The sequence below is a fragment of the Garra rufa genome, chromosome 11, assembly GCF_049309525.1.
Source record: "Garra rufa chromosome 11, GarRuf1.0, whole genome shotgun sequence".
Classification (NCBI taxonomy): domain Eukaryota; kingdom Metazoa; phylum Chordata; class Actinopteri; order Cypriniformes; family Cyprinidae; genus Garra; species Garra rufa.
In genome coordinates this window covers 21,133,699-21,149,559 of record NC_133371.1, presented here as the reverse complement: position 1 = coordinate 21,149,559, position 15,861 = coordinate 21,133,699, and the positions used below count along the sequence as shown (strand labels likewise).

General features: G+C 40.1%; 2 protein-coding genes across 4 annotated transcripts; both read right to left on the bottom strand.

Moving 5' to 3' along the window:
- Positions 1-5,278: 5,278 nt before the first annotated feature.
- LOC141345971 (extracellular calcium-sensing receptor-like) lies at positions 5,279-9,051 on the bottom strand. Its single transcript, XM_073850888.1, has 6 exons — positions 8,843-9,051; positions 8,228-8,519; positions 7,224-8,027; positions 6,646-6,873; positions 6,311-6,434; positions 5,279-6,192 (listed from the first exon to the last, which is right to left on the bottom strand). The coding sequence occupies exons 1-6, from the start codon at positions 9,049-9,051 to the stop codon at positions 5,279-5,281; spliced, it is 2,571 nt and encodes an 856-aa protein (XP_073706989.1).
- Positions 9,052-10,308: 1,257 nt separating this feature from the next.
- Positions 10,309-15,052, bottom strand: LOC141346002 (extracellular calcium-sensing receptor-like). Of its 3 annotated transcripts, none has more exons than XM_073850921.1 (6): positions 14,838-15,052; positions 14,144-14,435; positions 13,235-14,050; positions 12,925-13,152; positions 12,561-12,684; positions 10,309-11,207 (listed from the first exon to the last, which is right to left on the bottom strand). In XM_073850921.1, the coding sequence occupies exons 1-6, from the start codon at positions 15,050-15,052 to the stop codon at positions 10,309-10,311; spliced, it is 2,574 nt and encodes an 857-aa protein (XP_073707022.1). The 3 variants fall into 3 exon arrangements, with proteins under 3 accessions (XP_073707022.1, XP_073707023.1, XP_073707024.1); XM_073850922.1 differs by having other exon boundaries at positions 12,561-12,675; positions 14,838-14,947; XM_073850923.1 differs by having other exon boundaries at positions 12,976-13,152; positions 14,838-14,947.
- Between the last annotated feature and the right edge of the window lie 809 nt (positions 15,053-15,861).

The window sequence follows — 15,861 nt, the reverse complement described above, 5'->3', positions numbered from 1 at the left end:
TGTAAGCCTCCCTTCGAACCCATTGAGGAGATCTCAGATCATATGCTTACTATCAAGACAGCGCTGCTTCTTGCTTTGACTTCTCTGAAGAGAGTCAGGGATCTTCAGGCCCTTTCAGTGGCCCCCTCTTATATCGACTTTGCCCCTGGTTTGGCCAAAGCGTTCCTTTACCCAAGACCTGGGTATGTTCCGAAGGTCCCGACCTCAGCACCACAGCCGATAACACTACAGGCATTTTACCCTCCTCCATTCGTGGAGCAAGAAGACCGGAAGTATAACTACATGTGTCCTGTAAGAGCACTTGACACATACGTCCACAGAGCTGCCCTGTGGCGTAAAACAGAGCAATTGTTGGTTTGCTACGGCCCTCCAAGAAGGGGTTGCCCAGCATCTAAACCCACTATAAGTAGATGGATCGTAGATGCTATATCCACTGCATACGAGTCCTCTGGTCTCCCATCCCCGATGGCAGTCAAGGCTCATTCTACTCGAGGTCTGTCGGCCTCTAAAGCTCTGAAAGCAGGTGTCCCGATCCAGGACATCTGCAGTGCGGCGGGTTGGTCCTCACCTCTCACGTTCGTTAGGTTCTACAAACTTGATCTCAGAGCCACTCCTGGCTCTGCAGTCCTCATGTCCTAGCATCAAGCTAGGCCCAGAGTCTCATCCCTCCCGGTCTGGCAGCTCTCAAGACAGGAGATGTACCTCGTGTGCCTGAGGGCCGAGGTTTACTTCCCTCTGGTTCTAGTAGTTTCTAGACCAAGGATTATTTGCTCCCTCTGGTTCTGGCACGTCCAGACCAAGGAATACTGTTCTCCTCGTGTGCCTGAGGGCCGAGGAATATCCTCCCCACTGGTTCTAGTAAGACTAGACCAAGGTCATTCTCCCTCTGGTTCTGGTATGACCAGACCAAGGAATATTCTCCCTCTTGTTCTGGCACGTAAGGTCCCCAGACAGAGGTGTAATACCACTCGCGTCCTGGCAAACTCCCAGGCGGAGACATTTCAGTGTTCTGGCAGGTACACCAGACACTACTTGAGTCCTTCTTGCTCTGGCAAGGAACCAGGCAAAGGACTACCTTTTCCTTGGGTGCCCGAGGGCCGAGGTATTTACTACCCTCTTGTCCGTAGGAATACTAGACAATGGCTTATTCGGTCCCTCTTGTTCTGGCTCTTCCCAGACAAAGGACTAAGACTTCTCGTGTGCCTGAGGGCCGAGGAGTACCTCTTGTTCTAGCTGACGAACAAGAAGAGATCGATCACTCTCCTCGTGGGCTCGAGGGCCGAGGAGGGTTTCTCCCTCTCACTCCGGTTGAGGATCTGGACTAATCATGACTCTGGTAGAGGACTAACATTTTCCTGGTGGGCTTGAGGGCCCAGGATCACTATCTATGCTCTCCTCGTGTGCCTGAGGGCCGAGGACTATACAGCCCGCTTGTCCATGTTACACTAGACAATGGCTCATCCCCCTCGTGTCCTGGCAGGAATACCATGCCGAGTTCATTCAGTCCCTCTGGTTCTGGCACGTTGGGTTCCCAGACAGAGGTGTAATACCACTCGCGTCCTGGCAAGTTTCCCAGGCGGAGTTATCACAGTGTCTTGGCAGGTAAGTATTCCAGACACTGTTTCCTTCTTGTTCTGGCGCCTTAGTGTTACCAGACAGAGGGAACTTTTTCTCTGGAGTGATGCACCAGAGACTCAACGCGTTCCTTTCCCTTGGCCTAGCAGCAGACAGACACTGCACAGGGATTTGGAATCATGGGGGCGTGGGTAGTCTCGTTCCCCAAAGCGTTGATGACGCAGTTCGAGTTCCCGGAAGGGAACGTCTCAGGTTACGTATGTAACCCTGGTTCCCTGAGGGAACGAGACACTGTGTCATGGACCATAATTCCCGCATCCCTACGGCGCTCGCTTCATTCCCTAAGAGCTGACGCCGGCATCAAACGCACGTGCTTTATACTTCCTGGTCGCTGACGTCACCACGTCGGTGACGTCACTCCCGTCATTTCATTGGTTGCAGACATGTTCAGAGTGCGGCCCGCCAATGGCGTTCCCCAAAGCGTTGATGACGCAGTGTCTCGTTCCCTCAGGGAACCAGGGTTACATACGTAACCTGAGACGTTTTTGGCTAGATGCAAGTGAATCATATTACATCCTGGGGGATTCCATAGGCAGAGTCTTAAAGGAACTGTATGTACGAAATTTCAGTTAATCATAAAATGGCCCTGACATGTCACTAGACATTAAGAAATCATGTTCATTTCAAATACTTATATCACTGACAACAGTGGTCCGGCCAGGATATTGTCATTTAAAAGTGAAACTTGCAGCCCTCAACTGATGTTATTGTTGTCATTTTGTGTTTTGGTCTGAGGCTCCACCCTCCAGCTATCTACTAATCACGAAGTCAGTAGAGTTTCGTCATATGGGTTGCCAGCTCTGTTACAGCTGCGTTACAGCTGCAGCTATGAACGTGTCGGATAAAACATGTATAACGTTACGAAACCTAAAAGCCTCCTTATGAATCCGAAATACGTCGTGACAAAGTCCTAAATAAAACAAAGATTTGTGTTGGAGATGCCTTTGAAAGATGGAGACGGCTGAAAACGGAGAAGAATTTGAAGACAGACGCCAACGTTGCTAATTTTCTCCTGGACAGGTTAGATTCATCTATGTTTGGCTAACTTTGCTACTGCACACAGTGGATTTTCCACGGTCGCCCGTGCTAAAAGCTTTATATCGCACCACTAGCAGGGTATGAAAACAATCTATGTTCGACTGAAATGTGGTATTACACCATGTCTACACTGGACGCGACAGTTGTCGTGCCGCAACAGCTAAAGTCTGTCCACACTGGACGTGACAAAGCGACCATTGCAAATCATTTAAACTTTGTGTGAGCACGTCATAAATAGAACGCGGCAGCAGATTACTGTCGGGTATCTGCCGTGTCGTGCCTCATCCAGTGTAGACAGCATAATAGGTTCTATTGTATTTTGTCGCGTCGTGCCGCGCCACTCGCGTCTGGTGTAGACACGGTGTTACAGTACATCTTTACTAAATATTTGGCTAATCGCTATTAGTAAATTTTTGCGATACATTATTACTTCGCAAAACATCTCTCGTGAAGCATAAACATAATTAACAGAAGAAAAAAAATACTGTGTAAGACTCGTCACTTGCCATTGGAAGCTCCTTGTAGCAGCGTAGGTTCCTGCTGGATCCTGCAGCTTAGCTGGCAACCTCGAGTCAGGGGGGAGAGGGAGGGGATACACCATTGTACAGTATTTTGAAAGTGATTGCAGTACCAGTTTTGGCCACAATCCTACATACGGTTCCTTTAAAGGGTTAGTTCACCCAAAAATGAAAAATCTGTTGTTAATTGCTCAGTTCAAGCACAACATGCTGCTAAAGAGAACATCTAGGTTACATCTGTTACCCCCATTCCCTGAAGGAGGGAACGGAGATGTTACGTTACAATGAACACTGGCAAGTGAAATTTGCATGCCTAGCCAAAAGTTGCACTTACATTCAGGCAGCACTTACCTTCTCTACTCATTCCTGTGGTGGCGAATTCAGGCTCAGAGTCTGAATCGGAGGAGGCACAGTGTCGCTCAGGAACAAAAAATGGGGTGAAAGATCCAGAGATTGAGGAAATTTATCTCTTTGTGAAAAGGTGGGTAGGACAGCGCAGGCACAATCCCCCGGCCCTCCCCCGGGGGTGGGGGCGCAGATGTCGTCGTCTCCCAAAGATCAACTATAAACTTTTATCCTAGTACTTCTGTTATTAAATGTATGTAACAGAAATTATTATAACATTATCATTATGTGGTTGAAAAGACTGTTTGTGTTGCTCTTTCTGGATCAACAGCAGCATGAATGCAGATTTGATTGTCTTTAACACCTGTTTCACATCATAAGCATCAGTGGAGCGTGAGCAGCGAGATGTGAATCGTTATCATTCAGGAATAAGATCACGTGGGTGTTTGAATGGAGATTGTGATATTTTAACCATTTATCGAGCAGCTCTAATGTAAACACTGCAAAATGTTTTGTGAGGATATCGACACGTTCTCCCGGGACCAGTCAGATATCGCGAGACTTGCGGATCTCGTGAGATCTCGTGCCACGAGATCTCGTCACATCCCTAGTATTTATAAATCAAATATTCCATCTGTGAATCTTGTTTTATGAATGTGAATTTATTTGTGAGGTGTGTTTTGTAAATAACAGTTATTTATATTCCTGAGACAGTTCTGTCTTCATTTAAATTCCCCAAAAGTCTTTAATCCAATGTCCAGATATCAGTTGGACACCTTTGGTCCATAATGAAGACCTGCCAGAACTTTGCTACCACATTTTTATTTGTTTGTTTTGTTTTTTTATGTTCTTTATAAATAAACTTGAAGTTAAACCTCATTACCACGTGGATAATACAGTGATCATTCCCCATTGTTTCCAGCTTCTTTCTTTTCTATGTTGAAAGCTTGTACTCAGAGGATCAGTTCAAGGACACCAGTCTTGCAGTGTAGATCAAAATCACTCAAGAAAGTAGTACGGTGATATTAGGTAAATTGGGCGAGCAGGTAAAATGGGCCATTTAAGGTTTAAGTGTCTTATCTCTTTAAAAGTTAACAGCCAATGACTGCAAGGAAATTCAAACTGTTGCCATAACAGTACTTGACAATGATTTTAAATTGTTCTGATGAGGTTGCTAAGGGTGGAGGGGCAATGCCTCATTTTGAGAAATTATGGTGGTTCCTCTTATTCAAATGTATTATATTAATAATATATTGTATTATTGCATTTGTGACACACCTTTTTCACATTTTACCTTCTAAATGTGTTTGTGTATTGTGTGTTAGTGAGGCATGTGTGTACTGTATGTGTACACACAAACATAGTTTGTCAGGCATATTGACAGTTAAGCAATAGTTGCTTAAATGCTTTTGAAGCATATTTTCTTTACCTATGTATTTTAATTGAGACAATTCACATTTCTCAACAAATAGTAGAGAGCATTTAAAAATCATTTTGCTCATTTATAAATATTAAGCATTGAAATTGAGCATTAGTTGGATTTAATGTGATGATCATGATTATTGTAATATATTACATTACATCAGTATGGCATTGCATAAGAAAACATACAAGAAATATAGTGAAGGTATAAAGCAAATAATAATGCATATCTGACTATTAAAGCTCCTACAAACTGGACAGTGAACTAGTGTCAAAGGCAGACATGCCATTCTAAAACAAATTCCAGTCAGTATGTGCAATTATTTCTTTTCAGCTGTTCTTCCCATGATGGCTTTTTTAGTGTTTCTCTCTGGATGTAAAAGGATGATGTAGCACTTTGGCGCAAATATGGCCATCAGTAATCCAAAACTAGAAGCTAAAATGGCAAATATCTCGACAGCCACTGCATATTTCCCTGGTGAGCTCACATATGCTGGTACAAATGCAATCCACACAGCGCAAAAGATAAGCATACTAAAGGTAATGAATTTGGCTTCATTAAAATTATCCGGAAGATTTCTTGCAAGGAAAGCTAATAGGAAGCTTACTGCTGCCAGAAGGCCAATGTAACCAAGCAGAATAGCAAACCCAGCCACTGAGCCAATGGCACATTCAAATACTATTTTAGACCTGATATACTGAATATTTTTATGGGGTGTTGGAGAGGCAGTTGATAGCCAAACTGCACATATCACAATCTGGACAGCAGTGAGGACCAGAACTGTGCCTCTTTGTTGAGCTGCTCCAAACCATTTCATTGCACCTTTTCCTTCTGGTCGAGATGACTTGAACACAGCAATTACCACCATAGTCTTGACCAGGATGCTGGAGACACAAAGGACAAAACTAATACCAAACATGGCATGTCTTAACTGACACGTCCACAGCTGTGGCCGGCCAATGAACAGCAACACACACAGGAAACACAGTTTGAGTGACACCAGCAGCAGGAAACTGAGCTCTGAATTGTTGGCGCGTACTACAGGAGTGTTACGGTGATGAGCAAAGATGACCATCACAAGAGCGCAGAAGCAGGTGCCAATCAGGGAAGCAGTGGTCAGAGAGATGCCCAGAGGATCTTCATAAGACAGAAACTCTACTTCTTTAGGGACACAGAGATTTTTTTCTGGACTGGACCAGGAGTCCTTTGGGCACACTGTGCATTCAGTAGAATCTGTGAAAGACAAATGAACAACAACAAACAAAAATATATATATATATATATATATATCTGTGTAACTTTTGCAGAATCATAAACAAAACATATAAATAATTGGAATACTGCCTCCCACCTGATGCATTAGAAATCTCTCCATCTGCACATGGCAAGCAATCAAAACAGCAAACAGGAAGGCCCTTCCTTGTGGCTCGCCTGGTTCCTGTGGGGCAACTCTCACTGCACACAGATCGTGGGGGCTGAGGGATACATCATCTGTTACCACTCGTGTGTTTGTATGTGTGCAACTATGTCTGTCCCATAAAGACAAACTCTCTCTTATTCTTTTATTCCTATTTGTCTTATCATAACACTGTATAGTATTAAGACTATAGACCTGCAAAAAGATAACATTTAAAAATGTTAAAACGTTTTATTTATTTTTGTTGTTGTTGTTGTTGTTTAATTTACTTTTTGTGTCTCAAAGTTCCAATATAATGCATCCTCATCCAGTGTGAGCACCTTTCCTGTTGTCGCCCCTTCATCTACCACACCAACTGTGCGGACAACGATCGACCCATCGGAGCTTGGCTGCCAGTTCATCACATCATAGATGGCCAGAGCATCTCCATTCTCATCAAATGATACATGATCCCCAAAGCCTGTGGTGAAGTTCACTTTCTGTAGGTAGTGAACCATCTGTACAGGTTATAAAAACAAATATTACTCATATATTTAGTTACACTTAATTTTGATAGTCCACTTTTAGCTACATGTCTACTAACTCTCAGAGTAGACTGTTAGGTTTAGGGTTAGTAGAATAAGTTGACACATACTTGCAAAGTCAGTATGCTGTATGTTGTGGACCCATCAAATTAGCGTTAGAAGATATTAAGCAGACAGTCTACTAATACTCTAATGACTATTAGTTGACATTTAGTCGCATAGTTACTTACTATATATTCTTACCATATATTCTCTTTTTTTCATTAAGTGATCTGTAATTTATGAGTGCAGTAAACTGTGGACCATATTCCTGTGGGTTTTACCTGCCATGGCTGTAGGTTGGTAATATCAGCACAGCTGTTTCCACTGAATGGTCCTCTCCCTTCCTCACACTGCATCAGGTCATGTAGTGCATGTGCTAGGGCATAAACTGCCTTATACACATTATAAGAGGCCCTCAGCTCTGATACATCATTATATTCATTAACTGTGCTGTTCAGATCCTCTTCCACTGTACACATTTTTTTTCCATCTCTGCTTCGATTCTGAAAACTGCACCCAAACATGTTCTCCCAGAAGATTCTCACCATATTATTTCTTGGATCACTGTCAGGACGAAGTCGTAGAAGAAAGTCATGAAGTCCCTTGATCTCTCCTCGACGGATAGCAATGCCCAGTGTGCCCCCAACGAGGGGTAAAAAACGTGGAAGGTGGAGCACAGGTGAGGTGGTCCAAGCCTCACTTGCAATCCACTGCCTGCCTGTCACATTTTGCAGTAACAATTCATCCATCAGGAGTAACAAATCAGTTGAAAATGCCACCACTACTCTGGCTGTAGAGGCCTTTATCACAGCCACTAAACGCTGAATGTCCCTGTGATTATCGTAAGGCATTATTTCAGAAAAAGCCACACAACCTCCAAACCGCTGCATTTCCTGATGGAATAACTGAGCAGCATAGACACCGTAGTCATCATCACTATAAAGAACCCCAACCCAGGTCCATCCAAAATATTTTAAAATCTGAACCATAGCCCGCACCTGGAAGGCATCACTAGGGATTGTTCTGAAGAAAGAGGGGTACTTTTTCCTGTCACTCAAACAGGAGCAGGTGGCATAGTAGCTAATCTAATTAGGAAAGAGAGTAAGCAAGCAGAAAGGTGAACATGGGTAAAAAAAAAAAGAAAGAAAGAAAGAAAGAAAGAAAGAAAGAAAGAAAGAAAGAAAGAAAGAAAGAAAGAAAGAAAGAAAGAAAGAAAGTAATAGTCATTAACAAGTAGTATAAAATCATTATTATGATTATTACAGTGATGATATTCATATCTTACCATTGGAACACGAAACAGACCCATCACACTAGAAACTGCAATAGAGTGTGTGGACCCAGGATCCCCAACAATAGCAATCACCGGTGGTGGGCCAGTACAGCTCAAGTTTGAAAATGTCTCTTCTTTCCCACTAATAAGAGTTGTAGCAGCCCTGAATGCCACTACAAGCTTCAAACAGTTGTCATAAAGATGGTAACCAAGAGTGATGTTAGGCAGTAGGTTTGGATTCTTATTGATCTCATCTATAGCGAAAACCATGGTTTGCACCTGCTGAAAACTTGACATATAAAATCTAGGGGGGAAAAAATACTGTCAGTGTATACAATGTATTTATATACAGTACATATATAAAGAAATCAGTGGAATTACACAATCACAATATGAAATAATCAGAATTATTATTGCTGAGTAATAGTTTTTGAACATTGTACACATTCTATTAGACATCGAAAATTACTTTATCATATAAAGCACATTGCATGTAACTTAGATAAGATTTTTTGTTGATTTCTTATTATCATTTTTTCTTTTTCTTTTTTTCTTTACTTTAATCTAATTTCAGTCTTCGACATGCTTTAGTCTGCTTAACTTCTCATCCTTTGCTTTTGCACTCACTCCTCACACTTGGGCTGTTCCGGCTCCATTCTGAAACTAAGTTCTGGAAAGACTTTGAGGTGCTGAACCTCAAACAAGCCTCCAATGATAAAATCCCCATCCTTGTACATCCCGTTCAACTTGAAGTGTCCCTGGATTTGACAGGAGTCTGAAGTAGCAGAGATCAAAGTACAGGAAAGATAGAGACAGATGTTTAGAGTAATCCACATCTCTCTTCCTTAATCTCTGTATGACCCACTCACTCTATTGATTCCCTAATTTATTATAAGGACTGTGCACTTTTTTTTTCTACAGATGGTGTCACATGGACCTCCGTGGGAATGAATACGTCATTGTGGGTGAATTTATCATTACATTTTCAAATACTATTGATAAATGATAGGAAAAGAAAATGAAAAAGGAAAACAAATTTCTTCAGGACATTGTCTGTTAATTGTATGAATATTTCTTTTAAACCCAAAACACAACACAATATAATGTGTGATTCAAAACACCTATGAAAATCGATATGGAAATTTTATTTCATATTCACAGTATATTGGGGCCACTTTTTTATTTATTTATTTTTTTTACAATGTAAAAATATGAAATTTGTGTATTTATTACAGCATTATAATCTGTTTAAATTGTGTGCTGTTTAAATAATCAAGTGATTTTGCATATGTATTTAATAAAATCAAATCAGCTCAGATTAATTGGATTAATTGATGCTGGTCTTGAAAATCTAAGTTGGTGTGAGCCAGCCAGTGGTACTGTAGATTAGTCTGTCTGTCTTCTGATGGACAGTATGTTACACAGGATATCATCTAGGTGGCAGTCATGCGTTAGACTTAGTTTTAGTAATGCACTATTTTGTTGTGATTATCACAGGAGCTTGAATTACTCCCCATTCCCATAAGCTTTTTTTCCTCAGTGCTAATTAACACAGAGCTGAAAGACATTTCAGATTATATTATATTATATTATATTATATTATATTATATTATATTATATTATATTATATTTTACTGGCCACTGTTAGCAAAGGCACTGATTTGTATGTGAATACAAATGTATGTCTTACAGCTATGTGTTTATTTTACCTTTCTTAAGCAAATGTCATTTTCTTTTAATACATTTATTTTTATTAAGTAATAATCATGTATAAGCAATATAACAGCTGTACACAGAGTGTCTACCTTGAGAGCAATAGTTATAACTGGATGCATATTATATTTGAGAATAACGTTATTTTATTTCAGATTGACAGAGAAAACCCAAACAAAATCAACTTAAATTTAAAAACTTCCAAAAGAACAGAAGAGATATACATTTGATATTGATTTATTTTAATGTTAACAAGCAACACACAGATATATAGTGTATAAATGCATAATTTGAAGTAACTGGATATTTTATTTCATTTACAGGGTCTTACAGCAGTTAATGACTCATCTGGTCAGCATGTAAAACTATTTATTTTGAGTTCATCTTCCCATGATGGCTTTTTTAGTGTTTTTTTCTGGGTGTAATATAATTATGTAGCACTTTGGGGCAAATATGGCCACCAGTAATCCAAAACTGGAAGCCAATATGGCAAAAATCTCCACAGCCACTGCATATTTCCCTGGTGAGCTTAAATATGCTGGAACAAATGTAATCCACACAGCACAGAAGATCAGCATGCTAAAAGTGATGAACTTGGCTTCATTAAAATTATCTGGAAGTTTCCTTGCCATGAAGGCTAATAGGAAGCTTACTGCTGCCAACAGTCCAATGTATCCCAGCAGCACAGAAAAACCAACCACTGAACCAACAGCACATTCATATACTATTTTAGAGTGGATATACTGGTTGTTTTTATGGGGTGCTGGGGATGCAGTAGATAACCAGACTGTACAAATTGCTACCTGTGTAGAAGTTAGGGCCAAAACTGTTCCTCTTTGCTGTGCTGAACCAAACCACTTTATGGCAGATTTGCTCTCGGGTCGAGAGGACTTGAACACAGCTATTACTACCATAGTCTTGACCAAGATGCTGGAGATGCACAGGACAAAGCTTATGCCAAACACAGCATGTCTTAACTGACATGTCCACAACTGTGGTCGGCCAATGAACAGCAGCACACACAGGAAACACAGTTTGAGTGACAAAAGCAGCAGGAAGCTGAGCTCTGAATTGTTAGCACGCACTACAGGAGTGTTACAATTATAAGCAAAGATGACCATCACAAGAGCACAGAAAGTAGTGCCTAAAAGGGATGCAGTGGTCAGAGAAATTCCCAGGGGATCTTCATAGGATAGAAATTCCACTTCTTTTGGAACACAATGGTCATTTTCTGGGTTCGACCAAAAATCATCTGGACACATGACACATTCGGGTGAATCTGTGACAGAAAGTTAGAAAACGAGCACAGTATGATTATAGTGAAAATTATCCAATAATTATGTTCAAATACTCATTACTTATTTATTTAGTATAGGGATGCACGATATTTATCGGACAGATAAATTATCAACCGATATGGGTAAAAATTACGTCATTTTTATTGCTCCGATAAATAAATGAAACCCGATCCGATAAAGTACTCTTGCTGGTAAATCAATCAATCAGTCTGGTTTATCTGAGATTCATCTGCTTTCCGAGTGCAAGTGACTGCAGCTGTAAACAACAGTGACTCTCGGCCTTTGTCGCGTTTAACACGTCATCATCTGTGTCGTCATTATCGCCTTCGCAGGTCTGGAAGTTTTTTACGGTGACAGAGGAGGACAATGCTACTGCTATTTGCAACACGTTTAGCAAAGATTCCAAGAGGAGGTAAAAAGCCGTTAAGTTTTAACAATCTTATATCTCACTTCAGAGGTCGTCATCGCGGTGAATCTGTTTTAGGGGCCGTTCACATGTCGCGCCTAAAAACGCGTGGAAAACGCTGAAGCGCCGCCTTCTCTTTATTTCCAAACCCAAAGTCTTTGCCAAACCGCTCTGTAGTTTGAGGTCCAGTGGCGTCTGCCGTTGCTAAGCAACCATGACATGCGCTCTCCATAAAGACGCGGTAGTTTCAGCAAAGAATAATAGATTTTCAGTATTAAAAATCGCTTGCAGTAGCTCTGTTATCAAATTTATTTAAAAATGTTTATTCCTGTACAGATTTGATAAGCTGTTTCTCCACCTTGCCAGTGCTTTCAGTGTTATTAAGGGAAAGGATGAAGCTGATTGGTTGGTTCATGTCACATGACCTGCGTTGCGCTTGCAGAATTCTGAAGAGTTGAGATGTTTTTATCTCGATTCTGATGTTTTATTCCCCGCCTTGTACGATTTGGCTGCTGCACACATTCATAATATGATCAATAAGAATGGACTACATGTAAGCTTTACCACAGACATTTGGACATCTGACTCCATGATGCACTTTTCATTTTTTCCAGGTTGACAAAATGTCAAAGCATTTTATTTTATTTAGAATTGTGGTGTCTTACACAAAAAAAATAAAAACATTTTTGAAGAGTCAGGACTGTTTGCTATGATTGTTAGACCCAGATATATAATATAAATTTCATTAGTTTATCTTAGATTTTGTATTCTCCTGTGTGCACAAAATTATCATATAAAAATATGAATTATTGGTTATCGGTATCGGTATCGGCATCGGCCAAAAGAAGGACTTAATTATCGGCTATCGGTATCGGTTAGAATTTTTCATATCGTGCATCCCTAATTTAGTAGACATGAATCTTCTCACTTGTTGTATTAGAAATCTCTCCATCTCCACATGGTAGGCAGTCAAAACAGCAGACCGGAAAGCCTTTTCTCCTAGCTCGTCTGGTGCCTGGGGGACAGCTCTCACTGCACACAGACTTTGGAGGCTGAAGGGAAATAATCTAAATTTACATATACTTAAAATGTATATTTATGGTTGTTATTATATATTTTTTATATTTAAATTAATTTATATCTATCAGTGAACAGAGTAAACAGTAAAAAACGCACAAACACGTTTTAATTAATTACTTGTTACTTGTCAGCCCATGAAATTATAAAAATTTTTTATTAAACATTCAGACTTAACATCCTAACCAAGAATTAATATGCTATATGGTAATTACCTTTTTTGTCTCAAAGTTCCAGTATAATGCATCTTCATCCAGTGTGAGCACCTTTCCTGTTGTCGCCCCTTCATTTACCACACCAACTGTATGAACAATGATCGAGCCATCAGACCTTGGGTGCCAGTTCATCACATCATAGATGGCCAGAGCATCACCATTATCATCAAATGACACTTGATCCCCAAAACCTGTGGTGAAGTTCACTTTCTGTAGGTAGTGAACCAACTGTACAGTTTATAGACAGAACCCATGTTATATGAAATATGTGGCAGAATTCTATACTGTGTGCACTATATATGAGTTTTACCTGCCAGGGTTTCAGGTTGGTTATGTCGGCACAGCTGTTCCCACTAAATGGACCTCTGCCCTCCTCACACTGCATAAGGTCATGTAGTGCATGTGCTAGGGCATAAACTGCCTTGTGCACATTATATGAGGCCCTCAGTTCTGATACATCAGTGTATGCTGTTTCTGTGCTGCTCAGATCCTCTTGCCCTAAACATTTGGTTCCGTCTTGTTCTTGTTGTTCGTCTAAAGCCTCAAACTTGCACCCAAATATTGTCTCCCAGAAAATTTTTATTGTACTGTTTCTTGGATTATTGTCAGGGTGGAGACGTATAAGAAAGTCATGAAGTCCCTGAATCTGTCCACGACGGATGGCAATGCCCAGTGTGCCCCCCAGTAGGGGCAAATATTGTGCAGTTTGTAGAATAGGTGTCGTTGTCCAAGCCTCACTTGCAATCCACTGCCTGCCTGTCACATTTTGCAACAACAACTCATCCATCAGAGATGACAAATCAGTTGAGAATGCTACAACTACCTTGGCTGTAGATGTCCGTATAACCCTGACTATACGTTGAATGTCCTTGTGGTTGTTATCATAAGGCAAAATCTCAGAGAATGCTACACAGCCCCCAAACAGCTGCATTTCCTGATGGAAGGACTGAGCAGCATAGATGCCATAGTCGTCATCACTATAGAGAAGACCAACCCAGGTCCATCCAAAATGCCTCAAGATCTGAACCATAGCCCGTACCTGGAAGGCATCACTGGGGATTGTTCTGAAGAAAGAGGGGTACTTTTTCCTGTCACTCAGACAGGAGCAGGTGGCATAGTAGCTAACCTAATACAAATCATAAGAACAAAAATCACATAATTCAAACTGATATTTGAAAATACTGTATATTTTATGGCAAAAACATATATCATGTCCTACCATTGGAATCCGAAACAGTCCGAGGACACTTGAAATTGCTATAGATTGAGTTGAACCCGGGTCCCCCACAATCCCAATCACCGGAGGAGGGCCAATGCAATTGAGGTTTGAGAAGGACTCCTCTGTCCCACTTACCAGGGATATGGCAGCCCGGAATGCCACTCCAAGCCTTAGGCAGTTGTCATAGATTTGGTAACCAAGTGTGATGTTAGGCAGCAGGTCATTGTTATTATTAATCTCATTTACTGCAAAAACCATAGTCAGTGCCTGCTGGAAACTTGCCATATAGAATCTGGAAATAGAAACACAAATGTTATAACTAAGTAGTAATGTATCTAGCTTGCTGTAGATTTAAAATAAATGATCAACTATAATACAAAAAAAAAATTTGTAACAAATTCCACATTTCCATTTTTCCTAGCACATTTCTACACACTATTTGCTTTTATAATGCAGTAATTAATTTTAGCACAAAGTTGTAATTATATAGTTTTTGTTCTCAACACGATATAAGTTCATTTGAATGACAAAATCTAGAAGGTAAATAAATAATTTAGAAAAATAAATATTGTGAACAGAAGTTACAGTAGCTATGAAATTGTTTTTTTTTTTTCATCCTTTTCTTTAAATTTCATTTGACTTTTCCTTCACAATGTTTGTTAAGCACAGCAGTTTTCATTCAGTCCAAACTCACTCTTCACACTGAGGCAGTTCTGGCTCAGCTCTGAAAGTAAGTTCTGGGAAGTTTTTTAGATGCTGAACCTCAAAAAGGCCTCCAATGATAAAGTCTCCATCCTGGTACATCCCGTTCAACTTAAAGCGTCCTTGGAGCTGACAGGAGTCTGAAATGAAAGTAGCAGAAATATAAATAAAGGACAAATACAGGCAGATGTTTAGAGCGAGCCACATCTCTGTCCTTTCTTTTTTCTTTCTGACCAACTCAGCTAAATTCACTGTATGACCCAGTGTGGTGTTCTTTTATAGTGGAGGAGGTGTCACCTGAGAAATAAGGACATCCTTCTGTGTGTAACTGTTTCGTGTAATTTTCAAATCAGAGTGACAAGGCACGGTGTATAACCATTCATTCATTGTTTTAATTAATCAGTTGCTTAAAAAGTGTAGATAATTAATGTCAGTCTGTTTATATAATATTAAATATGCGTTTCTCCTATTAAAGATTGGGCTGAAGTGTACACAGACATACACACTCACAAAACATGGATTGCGCATTGGAAGCTAACAATTATGGAAAGCCCATTTACAAAAAATTGTACAACACCTCAATCATTATGGGCTCCAACTCTGTTAACTTGTTGATTTTTCTTAAGTACATAATGTTACGTGAGTATTCACAAGCTGTTTTATTTACGGTATAATTGCTTGGAAATAATATTTAACATTTTCAAGTCTATTCATTATTTGTAGCACGCAAGTCTCAGCCTATAAATTCTGTCAATTGTATGATAAAATACAAACAAATAACAATAAATGTTTTTTATGCTCTTTAATTTGTAGTGAGATAATATTTGCCTCAGATCAAGCGGCATGTGAATCAATGATCTTTTTCGTTTTTTAATATTTGCAGCACGAAAAAAAATAATTCCTATTTAAAAAAAAATAATAAACACGTCTCATGAAAAAAAAAATATGAATGATGAATAAGTCATAATAATAGTAACATAACATTTAGCCTACCTCAGAAAAGCAAACCTATAACT